This window comes from Schistocerca nitens, chromosome 1 (genome assembly GCF_023898315.1).
Source record: "Schistocerca nitens isolate TAMUIC-IGC-003100 chromosome 1, iqSchNite1.1, whole genome shotgun sequence".
Lineage (NCBI taxonomy): Eukaryota > Metazoa > Arthropoda > Insecta > Orthoptera > Acrididae > Schistocerca > Schistocerca nitens.
In genome coordinates, this window is record NC_064614.1 from 658,492,157 (window position 1) to 658,508,778 (window position 16,622).

General features: G+C 43.4%; 1 protein-coding gene across 2 annotated transcripts in view; it reads right to left on the bottom strand.

Annotated features, from left to right (window-relative positions):
• The window catches only part of LOC126258964 (ubiquitin-protein ligase E3C), a 199,980-nt gene that overhangs the window by 80,105 nt on the left and 103,253 nt on the right, over positions 1–16,622 (bottom strand). For both annotated transcript variants that reach the window (XM_049955684.1, XM_049955683.1), the window contains exon 9: positions 15,210–15,457. In XM_049955684.1, coding sequence (XP_049811641.1) covers positions 15,210–15,457 — 248 coding nt within the window. The remainder of the gene's footprint in view (positions 1–15,209; positions 15,458–16,622) is intronic.

Consider the following 16,622-nt stretch of genomic DNA (forward strand, 5'->3'; position numbering starts at 1 on the left):
ACATACGGCGTGCTGATATTGCACGAGAACTGAACATTCCTCCATCAACATGAAATACCACAGTGAGAAAATGAAAATAATTGAAGCAGCATGTTTGGAAGGAGAAAACAGCAAATGAAAAAGAGTGCGCAATGGTCAGTTTCCAGAACTAGAAAACGTGCTACTAAAGTGTTTAAAGCAAGCTTGTACTTTGAACATTCCACCTGGAGGTATAATGGTTCATGCTAAAGCAATATACTTGGGACAAAAGTTGGGACTTGTACATTTCAAGGTATCCAATGGCTGGATCGAAAGGTTCCAGAACAGACATAATTTATTGCATAAATATGTTTGAGGTGAAGCTGGAAGTGTGAACATTTACACTATACGGTCACAGAAAAGCACTCTTCCATCAATCGTAGAAAACTACAGTCCCAATGATGTTTTTAATGCAGTTGAAATGGGCTTATTTTTTAACCTTCTGCCTAACAAGACTCTTGAATTCCGAAAAGAAAAATGCCATGGTGGGAAATTTAGTAAAGAGAGACTGTTTTATTATGTTGTAATGAAAGTGGAACAGAAGTACTAGTGCCACTAATAATTGGAAAGGCAAAGAGTCCACAATGCTTCAAAAATATGCAGGCAATATATATCTAATGTGAGTGCATGGGTAACAATAACTATATTCAAACAATCCTTGTGTGCCTGGAATGCGCAATAGGGTTTTAGAAATAGGAAAATCATTCTGTTTATCGAGCATCATGCAGGGCGTCCCCAAGACACATCATATCTATGTAATACAAATGAAGTGTTATTTTCTCGAAACTGTACACGCCACCTTCAGCCACTAAACCAAGGCATTATAAAATGCCTCAAACAAAAAGATAGGGAGATTCTTATACAGAAGGAGCTGGCTTACCTTCATTCTGCTATGAGAAATGTTACAATCTTTGACATTATTTATTTTTTAAGATGTGTCTGGGATTCTAAAAGCACAATCTCAAATAGCTTCAAGAAAGCTAGCTTTCATCAGATGCCAATACTTACTGAAGACATCACACTGGACAATGAAGTAATTGCAGCTAAACAACGGCAGAAAACAAGGGGGCTAGAAGAAAACACTGACTACCTTAGCTTTGATGAATATGTTGATTGTGACGAAGAGGTTTCCATCTGTCAGTCCATGACAACTGATGTAGTACCACAGGAACAGATGGCAAAGAAACAAGAGGAAAGTGTAGACGAGGATGAATTGGAGCCTCTACTGGTTCCTACAATGTCAAAACCTACAGTTAAGCTTTATATCTAGAGTTTTGAAATTGACAAAGAAGCGATGAACACATTAACTAAGGCAGACAATACAATATTAAAATCAGGACAAAAGAAACAGTCAACTGTTGAAATGTTTCTCAAACCTTTATGAAGATATGACAATGAACTGTATGTTATCATGCTACAGTTTGGTTAGGCTAACAAAATGTACAATATACCAATACTTTGTTGAAATGACTACCCCTGTTCTGTTACCAGTAGTAATTCACTACTGGGGGGACACTATATGAACCATGTCCGTCTGTTTTTAGAGCAGTAATTAAAATTGCAATTTTAGTGTATTTTTATTTTTCTTTACCAAATGCCAGGTACTTATTTTGGATGCTAGAGAGTGCATTCTCACATCATGGGACTTTCCTGCATTCCAGTTTGGTGATGGCAAAAGTATATATGCCCAATATAGTGGATTTAGACAATGCCCCAGTTTTGCTTATTGTATAATAAAGCATAAGTTTGAGAGTTTTTGGGTTTCATGATCCGAATGTGACCTTGAAAAGGAGCATTTTAAATTATAATTTTTTTGCTATAGCATGTCATGGTCTCATATTGCCTCAAATGTTGTACCTGTAATTCTATATTTTCACCATCGAAAAAACCGTATCATTACTAAATTAGTAATTTTTAGTAGCCTCATGGAGGTAGTACATTACATGTTACATATGTACATTTCCCTTGGGGCAAAAATGTTTTGGTGTATTTGGGCTTTGTGCAGTGTGGTCACACACAAATCTACATGTACATCTACATCTACACAGATACTCCACAAGCCACCATACGGTGTGTGGTGGAAGGTACCCTGTACCACTACTGGTCATTCCCATTACCATCTATATGCCTCCATGCATAATTCCTATTATATTATCCATGGCCCTTAAGCGCAAAGTATGTTGGTGACAGTAGAATCATTCAGCTGTCAGCTTCAAATGAAGGTTATTTAAATTTTCTCTATCACGTTCTTCAAAGAGAATGTTGCCTTCTTTCCAGGGATTCCCATTTGAGTTCCCCAAGCATTTCTTAACAGTTACATGTTGTTCAAACTTACTGGTAACAAAACTAGCAGCCTGCATCTGAATTGCTTTGATGTCCTCCTTCAATCCGATCTGGTACAGATCCCAAACACTTGAGTAGTATTCAAGAACAGGTACACCAGCATCCTATATGAGATCTCCTTTACAGATGAACCACACTTTCCTAAAATTCTCCCAATAAACCTAAGTTGACCATTCACCTTCCCTACCAAATCATCATGCTCATTCCATTTCATATCATTTTGCAACACAACGCCCAGATATTCATAAGAGATGACCATATCAAGCAGGACAGTATTAATGCTGTATCTGAATGTTACAATTTGTTTTTCCTATTGATCCACATTAACTTAAGTTTATTTAGTGCTGCATATAGTGTACAGTATTTCGTAAATACAAGACAACATACCAACAAAATTACATGGGATTTTCAAAGGTACCACCATCTCAAGAATCTTTCACCACAAGGGGATGAAGAACAAAAAGTTATGTAAACTTAGAACACATGTGCATTTTGTGAACATCCACCTGAAGAGGAACCTGTCGGTTCAAAGCCGATTACGGCACTATTTATTTCAATACACAGCATTATTAATAATGGCTGGCAGCTGTCTTTTTCTATGAAAGCATCACATACATTTTGTACATAGCCACAGTCTCAAAACATCACTTTGAGAAAATAGCACAACTTAAAACAAAAAAATTCCTAAAAACAAGGATCCCATTTATTTTTTCTCTTTGACTAAAGCTTTCTGCTTTGCACAGGATAGAAAAATTACAGATTATTAAAATAGTGTTTACATGGTATGAAACTGATGTTTATCGTTAAAAATGAAGTGGATTAAGAACAAATATTAAATGTGTGTATCTCATCTGAAATAGGGAGGGGGGGAGACCAAATTGCTTGGTCATGGGTCCCTTGTTCCTATTGTAACAATTCCACAAGGGAAAGAATAAAACTAACTAAACATACAGTACAATGAAACTTCCTGGCAGATTAAAACTGTGTGCCCGACCGAGACTCGAACTCGGGACCTTTGCCTTTCGCGGGCAAGTGCTCTATCAACTGAGCTACCGAAGCACGACTCACGCCCGGTCATCACAGCTTTACTTCTGCCAGTATCTCGTCTCCTACCTTCCAAACTTTACAGAAGCTCTCCTGCGAACCTTGCAGAACTAGCACTCCTGAAAGAAAGGATATTGCGGAGACACGGCTTAGCCACAGCCTGGGGGATGTTTCCAGAATGAGCGTGGCTAAGCCGTGTCTCCGCAATATCCTTTCTTTCAGGAGTGCTAGTTCTGCAAGGTTCGCAGGAGAGCTTCTGTAAAGTTTGGAAGGTAGGAGACGAGATACTGGCAGAAGTAAAGCTGTGAGGACCGGGCGTGAGTCGTGCTTCGGTAGCTCAGTTGGTAGAGCACTTGCCCGCGAAAGGCAAAGGTCCCGAGTTCGAGTCTCGGTCGGGCACACAGTTTTAATCTGCCAGGAAGTTTCATATCAGCGCACACTCCGCTGCAGAGTGAAAATCTGATTCTGGAAACATACAGTACAATACCCAAGAACGACAGAAGAGCAACGAACACTACATGGAACAAAACAGGTCAAGAAAAACACAGGGAGGTGCAAGAAACAGGTGGAAGAATACTGTGACTGGCTGATCATGAAAATAAAAGGACAAGCCAGCCACTCTGCAACACATTAAAACCTCCACTCTAAAAGCACTGTGGTGGAAGACACTGGTCGAGAAGCTAGTTTTGAAACTTATCAGCCCCGACGACAAAAGCACAGCCAACACCTTGGGCGGACTTGGAACCATCAGTGCACAAAAATATTTTATCAGCAAGTTGTGAGCGAAGTTCAAGAAATTTGCAGCTATAGGTCAGCTCGGGAGTCGAATCCTTCGGGAATGAGCTGAGGTCAAAATGAACACAAACCTGTGTCTGAAGCCAAGGTGGTGAAGGGCTCTCCCTCATTTGGAAAGTGGCAGGAAGTGTGAACTGCAGCTGCTGAAGCAGGTGACACAAGCGGACGCCGGGAGGTCGCAGAGAAGAAAAGTATATCTCATACTGGCTGTCAAGAATGTCATTCATAAAAAAAAGGGTCAAAGGTTGGGTGGCCTGGCATGAAAGAAAGCCGACACGCATACCTACTGAGTAGGATGTCATGCCGGTATGACAGTGGTAGTTCACCAGCTTCTGCATAGATTCTCAACAGGGCTAGTACGGAAGGCACAGTGGCGACACGAATCCCCAAATGATGTATTGTATTGAGGCGGCGTAAGATAGACGGCCGTGCAGAGGAGATGACAATGCAAACATAATCCAACTTGGAGCAGACAAGAGATCGATAGAGGCAGAGGAGGACATTCCTGTCAGTTCCCCAAGAGGTACCACTCAATACACGAAGGACATTTAGGGACTGGGTGCAGCGTGCAGCCAGGTAGGATACATGGGGAAACCAACTGAGCTTCCTGTCAAACGTAAGCCCTAAGAACTTTGTTGCATCCACGAACGGGAGAACATTTTGGCCCAGTCGCAACGCCAGTGGAAGAAACACCTTGTACCGCCAGAAGTTGACGCAAACGGATTTGGTAGCAGAAAAGCGGAAACCATTTGTGACACTCCACGAATAGACGGTCCAGACAACGCTGAAGACAGCATTGCAGGAGACACAGCTGCTGGGAGCTGCAATAAATAGTAAAGTCGTTAACGAAAAGAGAGGTGGAAATGCTAGCAGTCCATAATGGGGTTGATGGCTATGGCGAAGAGGATGACACTCACTAGGGAGCCCTGAGGCACCCTGTTCTCCTGTGAAAAAGTGTGGGGATAAGGAGGAACCCACACATACCTGGAAAACTCGGTCTGTTAAAAATTCCCAGATGAAAGTGGGAAGACTACCGCGAAGGCTCCAAGTGTGCATAGTACGTAGAATGCCTGTCCGCCAATACGTATCATAGGCTTTCTCCAAATCAAAGAAAACAGCTACTGTTTCTTGCTTCTGCAATGAACGTCGACAGGGTGATGAGATGATCAACCGCTGAGTGGCACTTTTCGAAACCCACACTGAGCATTAGTGAGATGGTGTGACTCCAGCCACCACACTAATCAACCACTGATCATGCGTTCCATCACCTTACAGACGCTGCTGGTTAGGGAAATTGGATGATAGCTGGAAGGAAGGGATTTATCTTTACCCGACTTAGGTAGGCGAACAATAATAGCTTCACGCCAAAGCATGTGAAACACACCATCAGTCCAAATATGGTTGTAGGTATTGAGGAGAAAGCGCTTTCCTGCAGGAGGAAGATTCTGCAGCATGAGGACGTGGATTGTATCAGACCCAGGAGCAGAGGACCTGGATGAGGAGAGAGCTCATTCGAGCTCCCTCATAGTAAAAGGAGTTTGTAGTATTCTCGATTCAAAGAGAGAAAAGAGATTGCACGAGCCTCCTCCACCTGTTTCAGAGAGAGGAAGGAAGGAAGGCAGGCAGGCAGGCAGGATGGTAGTGGGTGGAGCTTGAAACCTCTGCGAAGTACTGGCCCAAAGCGTTGGAAACATCCACAGGGTCGACTATGACGTTTCCCGTCACAGTCAGACCAGGAATTGGGGAGTGGGCGGTAGACCCAGAAAGCTGGCGTAGGCCACCCCAAACAAGAGAGGACAGAGTAAAACTGCTGGCCACCCCAAACAAGAGAGGACAGAGTAAAACTGCTGAACGAACTGGTCAAGGAAACCCAGCATGCTTTCTTGCTTTCCTTAATAGTGTGATGGCACTGCAAACGTAGTTGCTCGTAAAGATGCAGTTCATTAACATAGGATGACGGTGAAAGATGCGAAGCACACTTTGTTGGGCACCAATTGTATTGCCGCACTCCACAGTCCACCTAGGGACCAGGACCCGAGGGGGAGAAGTAGTAGAACGAGGGATAGAGGATTCAGCAGCTGAGAGAATAACTTCCACGAGGTGCTCGACCTGATCATCACAGATGGGAAACGGCCATTCGTCAAAGACTACCAAGGAGGACTATAGCCTCCAGTCAGCAAGGGAGAATTTCCAATGAGTGGACCGCTGTGAAAGGGCAGCGCAGGGAACGGGCAGCGCAGGGAACGGGCAGCGCAGGGAACGGGCAGCGCAGGGAACGGGCAGCGCAGGGAACGGGCAGCGCAGGGAACGGGCAGCGCAGGGAACGGGCAGCGCAGGGAACGGGCAGCGCAGGGAACGGGCAGCGCAGGGAACGGGCAGCGCAGGGAAAGAGCAGCGCAGGGAAAGAGCAGCGCAGGGAAAGAGCAGCACAGGGAAAGAGCGATACAGGGAAAGAGCGATACAGGGAAAGAAAAGTATAGAGGAGAGCAGTACAAGAGACCTACAAATAAACCAATGCAAATGAGCTTCAAGAGCCCATGGAGGCATGAGACATCTTCCCAAGAGGGGGGAAAAGGACAGAAGAAGAGGAGACAAGCAGCACTGAAAGAGAAGCTGCAAGGGCTGGGGCCCCGTGGTTGCCAAGCATGTACTCACCAAAGAGTGGTGATCCCCCTGGGGGGGGGGGGGGGGGGGGGGGGGGAGAACAATAGTAAAACAAAGGTAAAGAATGGTTTCCTAAGAACAAATGGAAGGAACTAAAAGGTTATGAACCTAAGACTCCCAAGAAAAGAATGGAGTTAAGAGACCTCTCCTATGATTAGTACAGGTAATTAGTGAATGAGGGAAGCACCTGATGCTCCTAGTTCAGAGGAGAAACAAATCCAGAGCAAGCCAAGACAGGAAACAAGGAATTGGACCTACAGTAATGCAGTCTTATTTTTAGTATGGCAGTAATCCAACAAGACTACCCTCTTGTTAGCACCACCTTCCACCAAAAGTTGCAAATCCAGATGGCTACCTCTGAAATAAATTGGGGAGAGCTCAAGTCAGGGCCCCAAATTCAGGAAGGTTTATCTGGACAAGGGTGGTCCAATCTTTGTGAGGGGACAGGAACAGTGGACTGGCTGTTCAAGGTGTCTCCACAGGATGTGGGAAGCTGTCAGTCAAGACAGCAATGCAACTATTCAAGGCTGCCAAGTTATCAGTCTATGTGCCAAAACTACTTAAGGATGTTCCTCTATAGAGACTGTTAGAGACAGTACGAGTTCAGAACCAGACATGCTGCTGAACCGGAAGTTGGTTGGTTGATTTGGGGGAGGATTAGAGAAGGATGGGGAAGGAAGGCGGTTGTTCCCTATCACAGGACCATCCTGGTATTTACCTGAAATGATTTTGGGAAATCACAGAAAATCTAAATCAGAGTGGCCGGACGCGGCTTTGAATTGTCGTCCTCCCAAATGCAAGTCCAGTGTGTTAACCATTGTGCCACCTGGCTTGGTCAGAATGTTGGAATTGTTGGCCAAACCTGCGAGACGCCACAGAAAAATGCCTGAGGGAAATGCAGGAGCAAGCTCTAAAATATTATTCAGAGTCATCAAGGGCATCAAAGGTGACAGCGGTGGCTGGAAGCAGTGCAGATAAACCTGCAGCACAGTAAGTGGGTAACTGCTGCCTTGATTTGCCTCCTGAGAAGACAGAAGATGGACATGGCCCTGATGCTGTAACCCAAGTTGCATTTAGTGGGAATATCAGGCCTTGGAGGAACTAGAGATAAGTTAATTTATGACAGGAATCTGACAACATCCAGGATCTGAATTTATGTTTAAAATGGAACTTCAGTCATAATGATGGCAAGCTTCTGTTCCAAGGACTTCATGACCATCAGAATGAACCATTGTGAGTAAGTGAGCACAAGGAACGTGGTACTGGCCTCAGCATACTTTCCTTATGAGGACAGTGCTCCTCCACCCAAGGAAATGAGGAAACTCAGACAGCCGCTTGCAGGTGAACATCAACTACTGGTTGCTTGTGATGTCAATGGCCACAACCTGGTTTGGGGAAGTAGTGATATCAACAGGAGATGTGAATTCCTACTTGAATACCTGTTGAAGCGTAACCTAGAAATCTCAAATTATCCTAATCTGACCACATGGACATTGAGTTTAAGATGGAAACAGGTGCTAGACAGACCACTGCCTGTAAGAATCCTAAGAAAGCAGACTTAAACTAAGACCTATATAAACTTAAAGTTAAAATATGAAGAAATCCAGTAGCGTTAGATCAGTTAGATGAGAGACATGACGAGAGAAAGTCGCAGATCTCTCGTGACAACAGCAACTACGACAAATTCAAATGGCTCTGAGCACTATGGGACTTAACTGCTGTGGTCATCAGTCCCCTAGAACTTAGAACTACTTAAACCTAACTAACCTAAGGACATCACACACATCCATGCCCGAGGCAGGATTCAAACCTGCGACCATAGCGGTCGCCGGTTCCAGACTGTAGTGCCTAGAACCGCTCGGCCACTCCGGCCGGCCAACTACAACAGATTCATCTGGTATCGTCAGATCGGTCTTCTTAAGCTCAGTCAATTCCCCATCTGCTCAGAATCCGATAAATGAACTGTACTCGTCCTTGTGAAATTTATTATAATGGCCTTCAATACTAAACTTCCGTTGACCAGCGAGAATACTGCCACATATTAAACATTTAGAATTTTCACGTTTTTGCACAAAGAAAAAATGATTCTCCCATTACTTTTTAAAAGATAGCAAATCTCCACTTCTCCGTTTCTTGAAATACAATGTTCACTACACAGTGCTCGCTTCGCATCAACGTCCACAGCTTAGCCTGGCACTACACTGCCGCAACCTGCCAGCTGTCGCCACAGCCCCGGTTGACGCCTGCACGTGAGCAGCACACGTGCAGAGCTGTGCGCTCATGAGCCGCGTGCAACGTTTGCCCGCCCCTGCATTAGACCATGCAATGATCTGCCACGGTGCTGATGGTCACATGCCCATTTCAGCTGTATTATTCTAACCTTTATATAAATTTTCCTCTTCCTCTTACACGAGATTTTGATCACCTTAGTTACCCATGCCTTACCTTTCTTAATGAATATTCTTGATATCTTTTTACGAAAGCAACTTTAAAATATTGACACAAATTTATTATGGAATAAATTGAATTTGAAATTAGCATCTCTTTCTATATATATCTCGTCCAATACCACCTCTTTTACTTACTCTTAAAATACTGTACTCTGTTCTCATCAATAGGCCTCACTGCTTTGTATGAACCTGCCTCAGGGAAGTAAGATGCTATGTTGACAACTTGGATATTCGGGAATCCAGCCAGATGTTCGCATCGTTCTCGCACGATATTTCAACAGCGTGCCTCGCTGCCTTCTTCAGGTGCTACCTGAGACTGGTCCTTGGGTTGATCGAGTCCAGTATTTATGCCTGCAAGGAGCTGGGCATTCCCTAATCGGTCCACACTGAGTTGAGTGTTCCGTCTTTGGTCCACGCCTGCCAGACTTGGCTTCAATGATCGCTCCAGTCGCGGATGTTCCGACTGCTGTCCACGCCCGTTTTGGCCATCCTCAACGGTTGTGGTCGTCATCTCAGGTGTGTCAGACCCAATCTGAGATGTTGAGTACTCTTGAGATGTTGAGTACTCTGTCTCATGACTTTTACTATGATTTCCACTTCTGTTTCGTGCTGGGCGCTCCATAATCGGTCCACGCCACGTCGTGTGTTCCGTCTGCGGTCCGTGCTCGCCAGATGCAGCTACATTGGCCCTCTCTGGTCGCCGGTCGACTTCTGAAGTCGAGTACATGATATGGGGTGTGTCAAATCTGGTCTCTAATGTCCAACACCTTGTTTCACGGCTGTTCTCTTGGTCTCCACTTCAATTTCTTGTAGAATCCCGGAGTGTCCTGCGTTGAGTTTTCACAAGCTCAAGCGTTAGATTCCAGGCAGTGCTGATTGGGCGACTCCGGCAGGATGACAGCATTGTGGTGATGCCCGCAGACAACGAGAACTCCACAGCCATCCTAAAGAAAATAGAATATGACAGAAAGGGGCAACAACTTCTGGAGGATCCTGCATACAGGTCAATACGAAGCGATCCTACAGAGAAAGTGGACAAAAAGACCAGGGCTCTGTTGAAGGAGACGAGCCTACCTGAACAAATTGTCAAGAAGCTGCGTCCCAAAGCGCCAGCACCTCCGAGACTGTATGGACTCCCAAGGTTCACAGGGATGGGGTTCCTCTGCGATCTATTGTCAGCAACATTGGCGCAGTAACTTACCCTACTGCGAAATACCTGAAGATGATGTTGACACCACATGTGGGTAAATGTGCACATCACATCCGGAACTCAGAGGATTTCCTGCAACGGCTGAGCCAAAAATGGTTCAAATGGCTCTGAGCACTATGGGACTTGACATTTGAGGTCATCAGTCCCCTAGAACTTAGAACTACTTAAACTTAGAACTACCCGAGGCAGGATTCGAACCTGCGACCATAGCGGTTGCGCGGTTCCAGGCTGAAGCGCCTAGAACCACTCGGCCACACCGGCCGGCTGGCTGAGGCAGCAACACATCACAGACATAGACATTATGGTTAGTTTCAATGTGGTGTCTCTCCTCACAGAAGGAGTCACTTGAGCTTATTGGAGAGAAGTTCGTTGGGGTTCTCCCTGACCTATTCAGGCGTGTACTGACCTCGACATACTTCCTATATGGGGGTCAATTTTACAAACAAACAGAAGGGGTGGCGATGGGCAGCCCTCTATCACCAGTGGTGGCCAACTGATTTATGGAAAGATTTGAAGAGGAGGCACTCTCTTCAGCCACATATCAACCCAAGTGCTTTTTTAGGTATGCGGATGATACCTATATCATTTGTCCCCATGGTAGGGAGAAGTTAGATGAATTCCTGCTACATTTGAACTCTTGCCATCCGAACATTCAGTTCACAATGGAAATGGAGAAGGATGGACTACTTCCATTATTAGATGTTCTAGTGAAGAGAAAGGCAGGTGGCACATTTGGACACAGTGTGTACCGCAAACCTACGCACACTGACTTATACCTACAAGCCAGCAGTTGCCACCATCTGGCACAGAAGAATGGAGTGCTCAAAACACTGGTCCACAGAGCACAAACTCTGTCAGATCCTGATAGTTTGGCCACAGAAATAGAACACTTACAATCAGTGTTCAGCAGGAAAGGGTACTCCTCTAGAGAGATCCAGAAGGCACTTTAACCTGCCAATCAGCCAAAGGATCCAGAAGAAGAACCAGAAGAGGAAAGAAGATGGCATACCTGCCATACGCCAGACCTATCTCTGCCAAAATCAGCAGGATTCTCCAGAAATATGACATCAAGAGCATATTTTGCCCACCCACCAAAATTGGGGCTATGCTGGGGAATGTAAAAGAAGACCTGGGGTTACGCAAGCCAGGTATTTACAACATACCATGCCAGTGTGGGATGTCACACATTGGCCAGACCACCAGAATTGTGGACATCAGGTGTAAAGAACACCAGCGACATACCAGACTCAGACAGGCAACTAAATCAGCCATAGCAGAGCACTGTCTGGAACTTGGTCATTCAATGAATTACAATAATAACACCAAGATTGTGACACAGACCTCAAGATTTTGGGACAGTATCATTAAAGAAGCCATTGAGATTGAGGTCACAGACAATCTAATCAACCGTGACTCGGGATACCAAATCAGCACTGCCTGGAATCCAGCACTTGAGGCTTGTGAAAACTCAACACAGGATACTCCGGAATTCTACAAGAAATAGAAGTGGAGACCGAGAGAACAGCCGGGAGACAAGGTATCGGACATTAGAGACCAGATTTGACACACCCCAGATTATGAACTCGACTTCAGAAGATGGCCAGGCCAGGTGCGGACAGAACACCGGCGACCAGAGAGGGCCAATGTAGCCGTGTCTGGCAGGTGCGGACCCCAGACGGAACACACGACATGGTGCGGACCAATTATGGAGCGCCCAGCACGAAACAGAAGTGGAAATCATAGTAACAGTCATGAGAGAGTACCCAACATCTCAGATCGGGTCTGACACACCTCAGATGACGACCACAACCGCTGAGGACGACCAAAACGGACGCGGACGGCAGTCTGCACATCCGCGATTGGAGGGGTCCATTGAAGCCGTATCTGGTAGGCACAGACCACAGACGGAACACTCTACTTGGCGCGGACCAATTAGGGAACGCCCAGCTCCTTGCAGGCATAAATACTGGACTCAATCAACCCAAGGACCAGTCTCGGATAGCACCTGAAGTAGACAGCGAGGCACGCTGTTGAAATATTGTGCGAGAATGACACGAACATCCAGCTGGATTCCCGAATATCCAAGATGTCAACAGATCACCGGGAAAGCATGAAGAATTACAAGATGCTATGTTGTTTATTTCCATTAACTGTGCTTCATTATCAGGTAGTCCATTAACAAGTTGGTACACATTAATTGCTTCAGACCGATCATCGCGTCATTACGAAAATGTCGAATTTATGATCTATGGAGCAAGTATTAATGTAATGTAAATACATTACCAATCAGTGTTCTACTATCTTGCAGTGTATGTATTGGAAATCTGACTACTGAAATTAGACTGACACACCTAAATAATTCTTCTAGTTCATTTTTCTTGTCCCTATAATTTAAGAAATCTACATTCAAAATTCCACAGACTGTTTCTTATTGTCTGGCACATAGCTCAATAATATATTTAGATTCTCATAAATAGCTGACAGTTTCCCAGAGTAGATCTATAGCCTGTTACAATTATCAGAGAAGTATTCTGCAGTAACAACTCACAAGTGCTCACTTCTAAGTTATGATCAACACAGAAACTATAATTTCTTACACTTTAGCAATTTGTTATCTCATAGAATCGGCTATACTGTCAGCAGTCTGCATCTTCCCCAGGCGGTATTTCGATGTTGTAGCTTGGCGTCTTCATCAGGCAGTACAACGAATTCTACAAGATGAACACAAAAACTATTTGTGTCAATATTTTTGACTGTGTCCAACATTTACGTATGTTGCAACTGCTCCCTTTTTCTATGTTAACTCCATGTGAAAATGATGTTACTCTACCCTTAATGTTTAACTTCTCCATTGCCATAGTTACTTGATGCTCAGAGACACACAGAACATCTACTTCTTCAGAATTTTCCACATTTTCCAGGCATGCATGTGGATTAAGAGCGCGCTGAGCAGACAGGAGTTAGAAGCCACCATGATGGATGATCGACACCACTAGAGGGTGTCCAAAGGATGGGTTCTTGTCCCAGCTACTGTGGAACCTAGTCATGAGTGAGCTCATTAAGGAGCTAAATGCCAAAGATTAATTTTACTAAGGATACACAGAAGATTTAGTAATAATAATACTTGGTAATTTTGACAATACGGTTATAACAATGGCACAACTGGTGTAAGAAATACGATCTATGGTTTATTCCAAGAGGTGGATAACCTCTGTCATAGCACCTCCGATAATTTATGGGAGTACAGCATGATGGAACAAAGTAGAACAGAAGTCACTGCTAAGGAGCTTGGTAAGGTGCAGAGATCAGCCTGCTTAGCCATAATGGCTGGAATTAGCAACAATCCACTGCTGGGCTGCAAACCACAATGGATTGGCCCCATTACATATTTGTTTTACAACAGCTGTAGGGGCATTAAAAATGGTAATCTTTAGGATATCCAGAATCCCACACTAATACAATGAATGTTGTAAATGTAGGAATAGTCAGGAATGTGCTGGCTTTTTATAAGACAACTTTCAGTTGCTTCAACAAATAGGAAGATGGCATAGTTTGGTACACTAATGGGACAAGAACAGGTGGAGATGCTGAGGCAACGGTACACAGAACACCGTCTATACTGGAGATGCAATCTTTCTAAGCAAGCTAGCTATGGTGTTTCAGGCAGAGATATTTGCTATAAAAGTAGGTGTGGAGGAGACTCTATATAGGGTTTATAAGGATTGTAGCACCTACATTCACTCAGACAGCTAAGCAGCTCTGAAAGGTCAACTGCCCTGGCAATGAGATCAATGCAAAATACTACGAAATCCTTGTGAGGCTTGAGACGAACAACAAAGTAAACCTTCTGTGGGTCCCTGGTCACTCATGAATTAGTGGCAATAAACAAGCAGCCAGTAACTCAATTTGTTGGACCAGAATCTGTACTTACCATTACTAAGGTAATACTAAAATCTGAACTACATAGCTGGCTCAAGAGGTAGCACGTAAAACATTGGACTAAAACCCACATGACAAGGGGTGACACTGCATCACATGTAAACTTCAAATGTAATGCATTCACGGCCAAAAGACACAAATGTCTCAGTCATTAATTCCTGAAGAAATTTTAGCTAATGGAGACCTGGTAAAGGGACTCCTACTACTATTTCTAGGTACAGGTTGGTATTTCTAGAACAATGGGAAGAGATAAACTTAGTTTCAGTGAGAACAACAGGGAGCTAGGACCATTGTTTTTTGGTCACTCTGATTTAATCAAATGAAATGAGTTACACTTATAATTAAACTAACCTATTTTCCAGTTCTCATTCTAAATATGCCCGTCAAAGTTACCAAGTTTTACCACTGCTTTAATGATATTGAGCAGAAAAAAAAGCAATTTTCACATGCAGACATGAACAGCATAGAGTGAACACCTTGTCCTCTAAAAGACAGTAAGACAAAGTAAGAGTCATTGCACTGCTGATTTGAGCTAACTAACATTTTATGAGATAAATTATGTTTATAACTTTCATTCATAAGACAATATTATTTTTTCAAATAGCAACAAATGAAAGAAATCAGAACAGAACAAGCAAAAGCAAAAGATACAGGGCACAGAGGGTGAAGAGAGATAACAGTATGCGAGATGTTTTGTTTACCAACCAGTGACATATTTTAATTTGATCTCTCTCTCCAATACATACCTATCACTGTATCATCACCATAGAATTCTCCATCATGCAGTGTTATGAGAAGCAAACTGAATAAAGAGCAGAATACTGCTAGCAGTGGCACTATGCGTGCAGAATCATCACTCGACAGTGGCAGTCCCCTTGATACAATATGTAATAGTGGTGTGGCACTGCCAAAGAGTGACGTCTGCCTTACAGCCAAAATAGCACTCCACAAGTGCCGCAGGAAAGTTGGTCGAAATGCTAGCATGTGAATTAGTCTGAAATAGTTAAACAAAATTACAAAAGTTTATTTTTGTGGTCAGGAATCCATTAATGTTTGTGCTCTATAAAACATGAATTAAAATACACTGTAAAGACATAGCATTTTAAAATGTTTCTAACAATATTTCACTTTCTTTCTGTGAAGTTCTGCAAACAGTTTTTAGACTTTCTCCTTATATCCACTCACTTATTGAACCCAGTTTCAAAGTTTTAAAGAAATAATGTAAAATGAATGAAAAGGGGCAGCAGGTTTGATTTACAGGCAGCAAACAGGATTCAAAAATAGTGTACCTTGGCAACCATCCACAGTAAGCATGGAAGGATGTAAACTGGTGTCCTAATATAACATTAAAAAGCCTGAGGAATATGATGACAGCCTTCAAATGAAATTTTGTGTTTTTTCAACATTGTGATCTTTAAAAGATTAATCACTTCAACACACGAGAAAAGGCTAAAGGGGAGGGTAGTTTGGTAGGAGATTGGAAGGGCAACTGTCATGTTTTCTAAATTTCATGTCATCCACATTTCTTCTATGATGTATTGTAACATTTGCTGCACTGGTAATGGGTAGTAATAAGTACCTATGGCTGAGACAGATTTTGGTTTCAAAGTCAGCTGTAAATGAAAACTGTAGAACTAAGTAGAAGAAGAGAGAAAATGAATTTCATGGCCATTATTATTTATGAACTTCATTATGAATGAAGTGTACACATCCTTTTTTGTTCTTTGTGTTATATTTTACTGACACAAATGTATAAAAGTATTTTAGACCTAAGCAAGTCACTGCATTCTCTTCCTAATCATGACTTCATATTCACAGCATCTGGTCCCCTCTCGATAAATGCATATGTGGCACTGTGAAAAAAAAAAACAATGTGATTTGCAAATGCTCCCAGTACACATGGCAGAACTAGTGCACTGAAGGAATACATACACTGTCCACCACAATTCAACTGCAATGAAAACACTTACTATTCTAATTAAGTTCCAAAATAATACGGTCTGCTAAAACCTGATACTGACACCAGTGCACTTTTATAAAGAATGAAAGTAGTTTAGCATTTTACATCTCATTACATATGAAGTCATTACAGAGAGAGCACGCTAGGATTAAGGAAGGCTGGGGAAGCAAATCAGCCATGTCCTTTTCTCAGACAACTG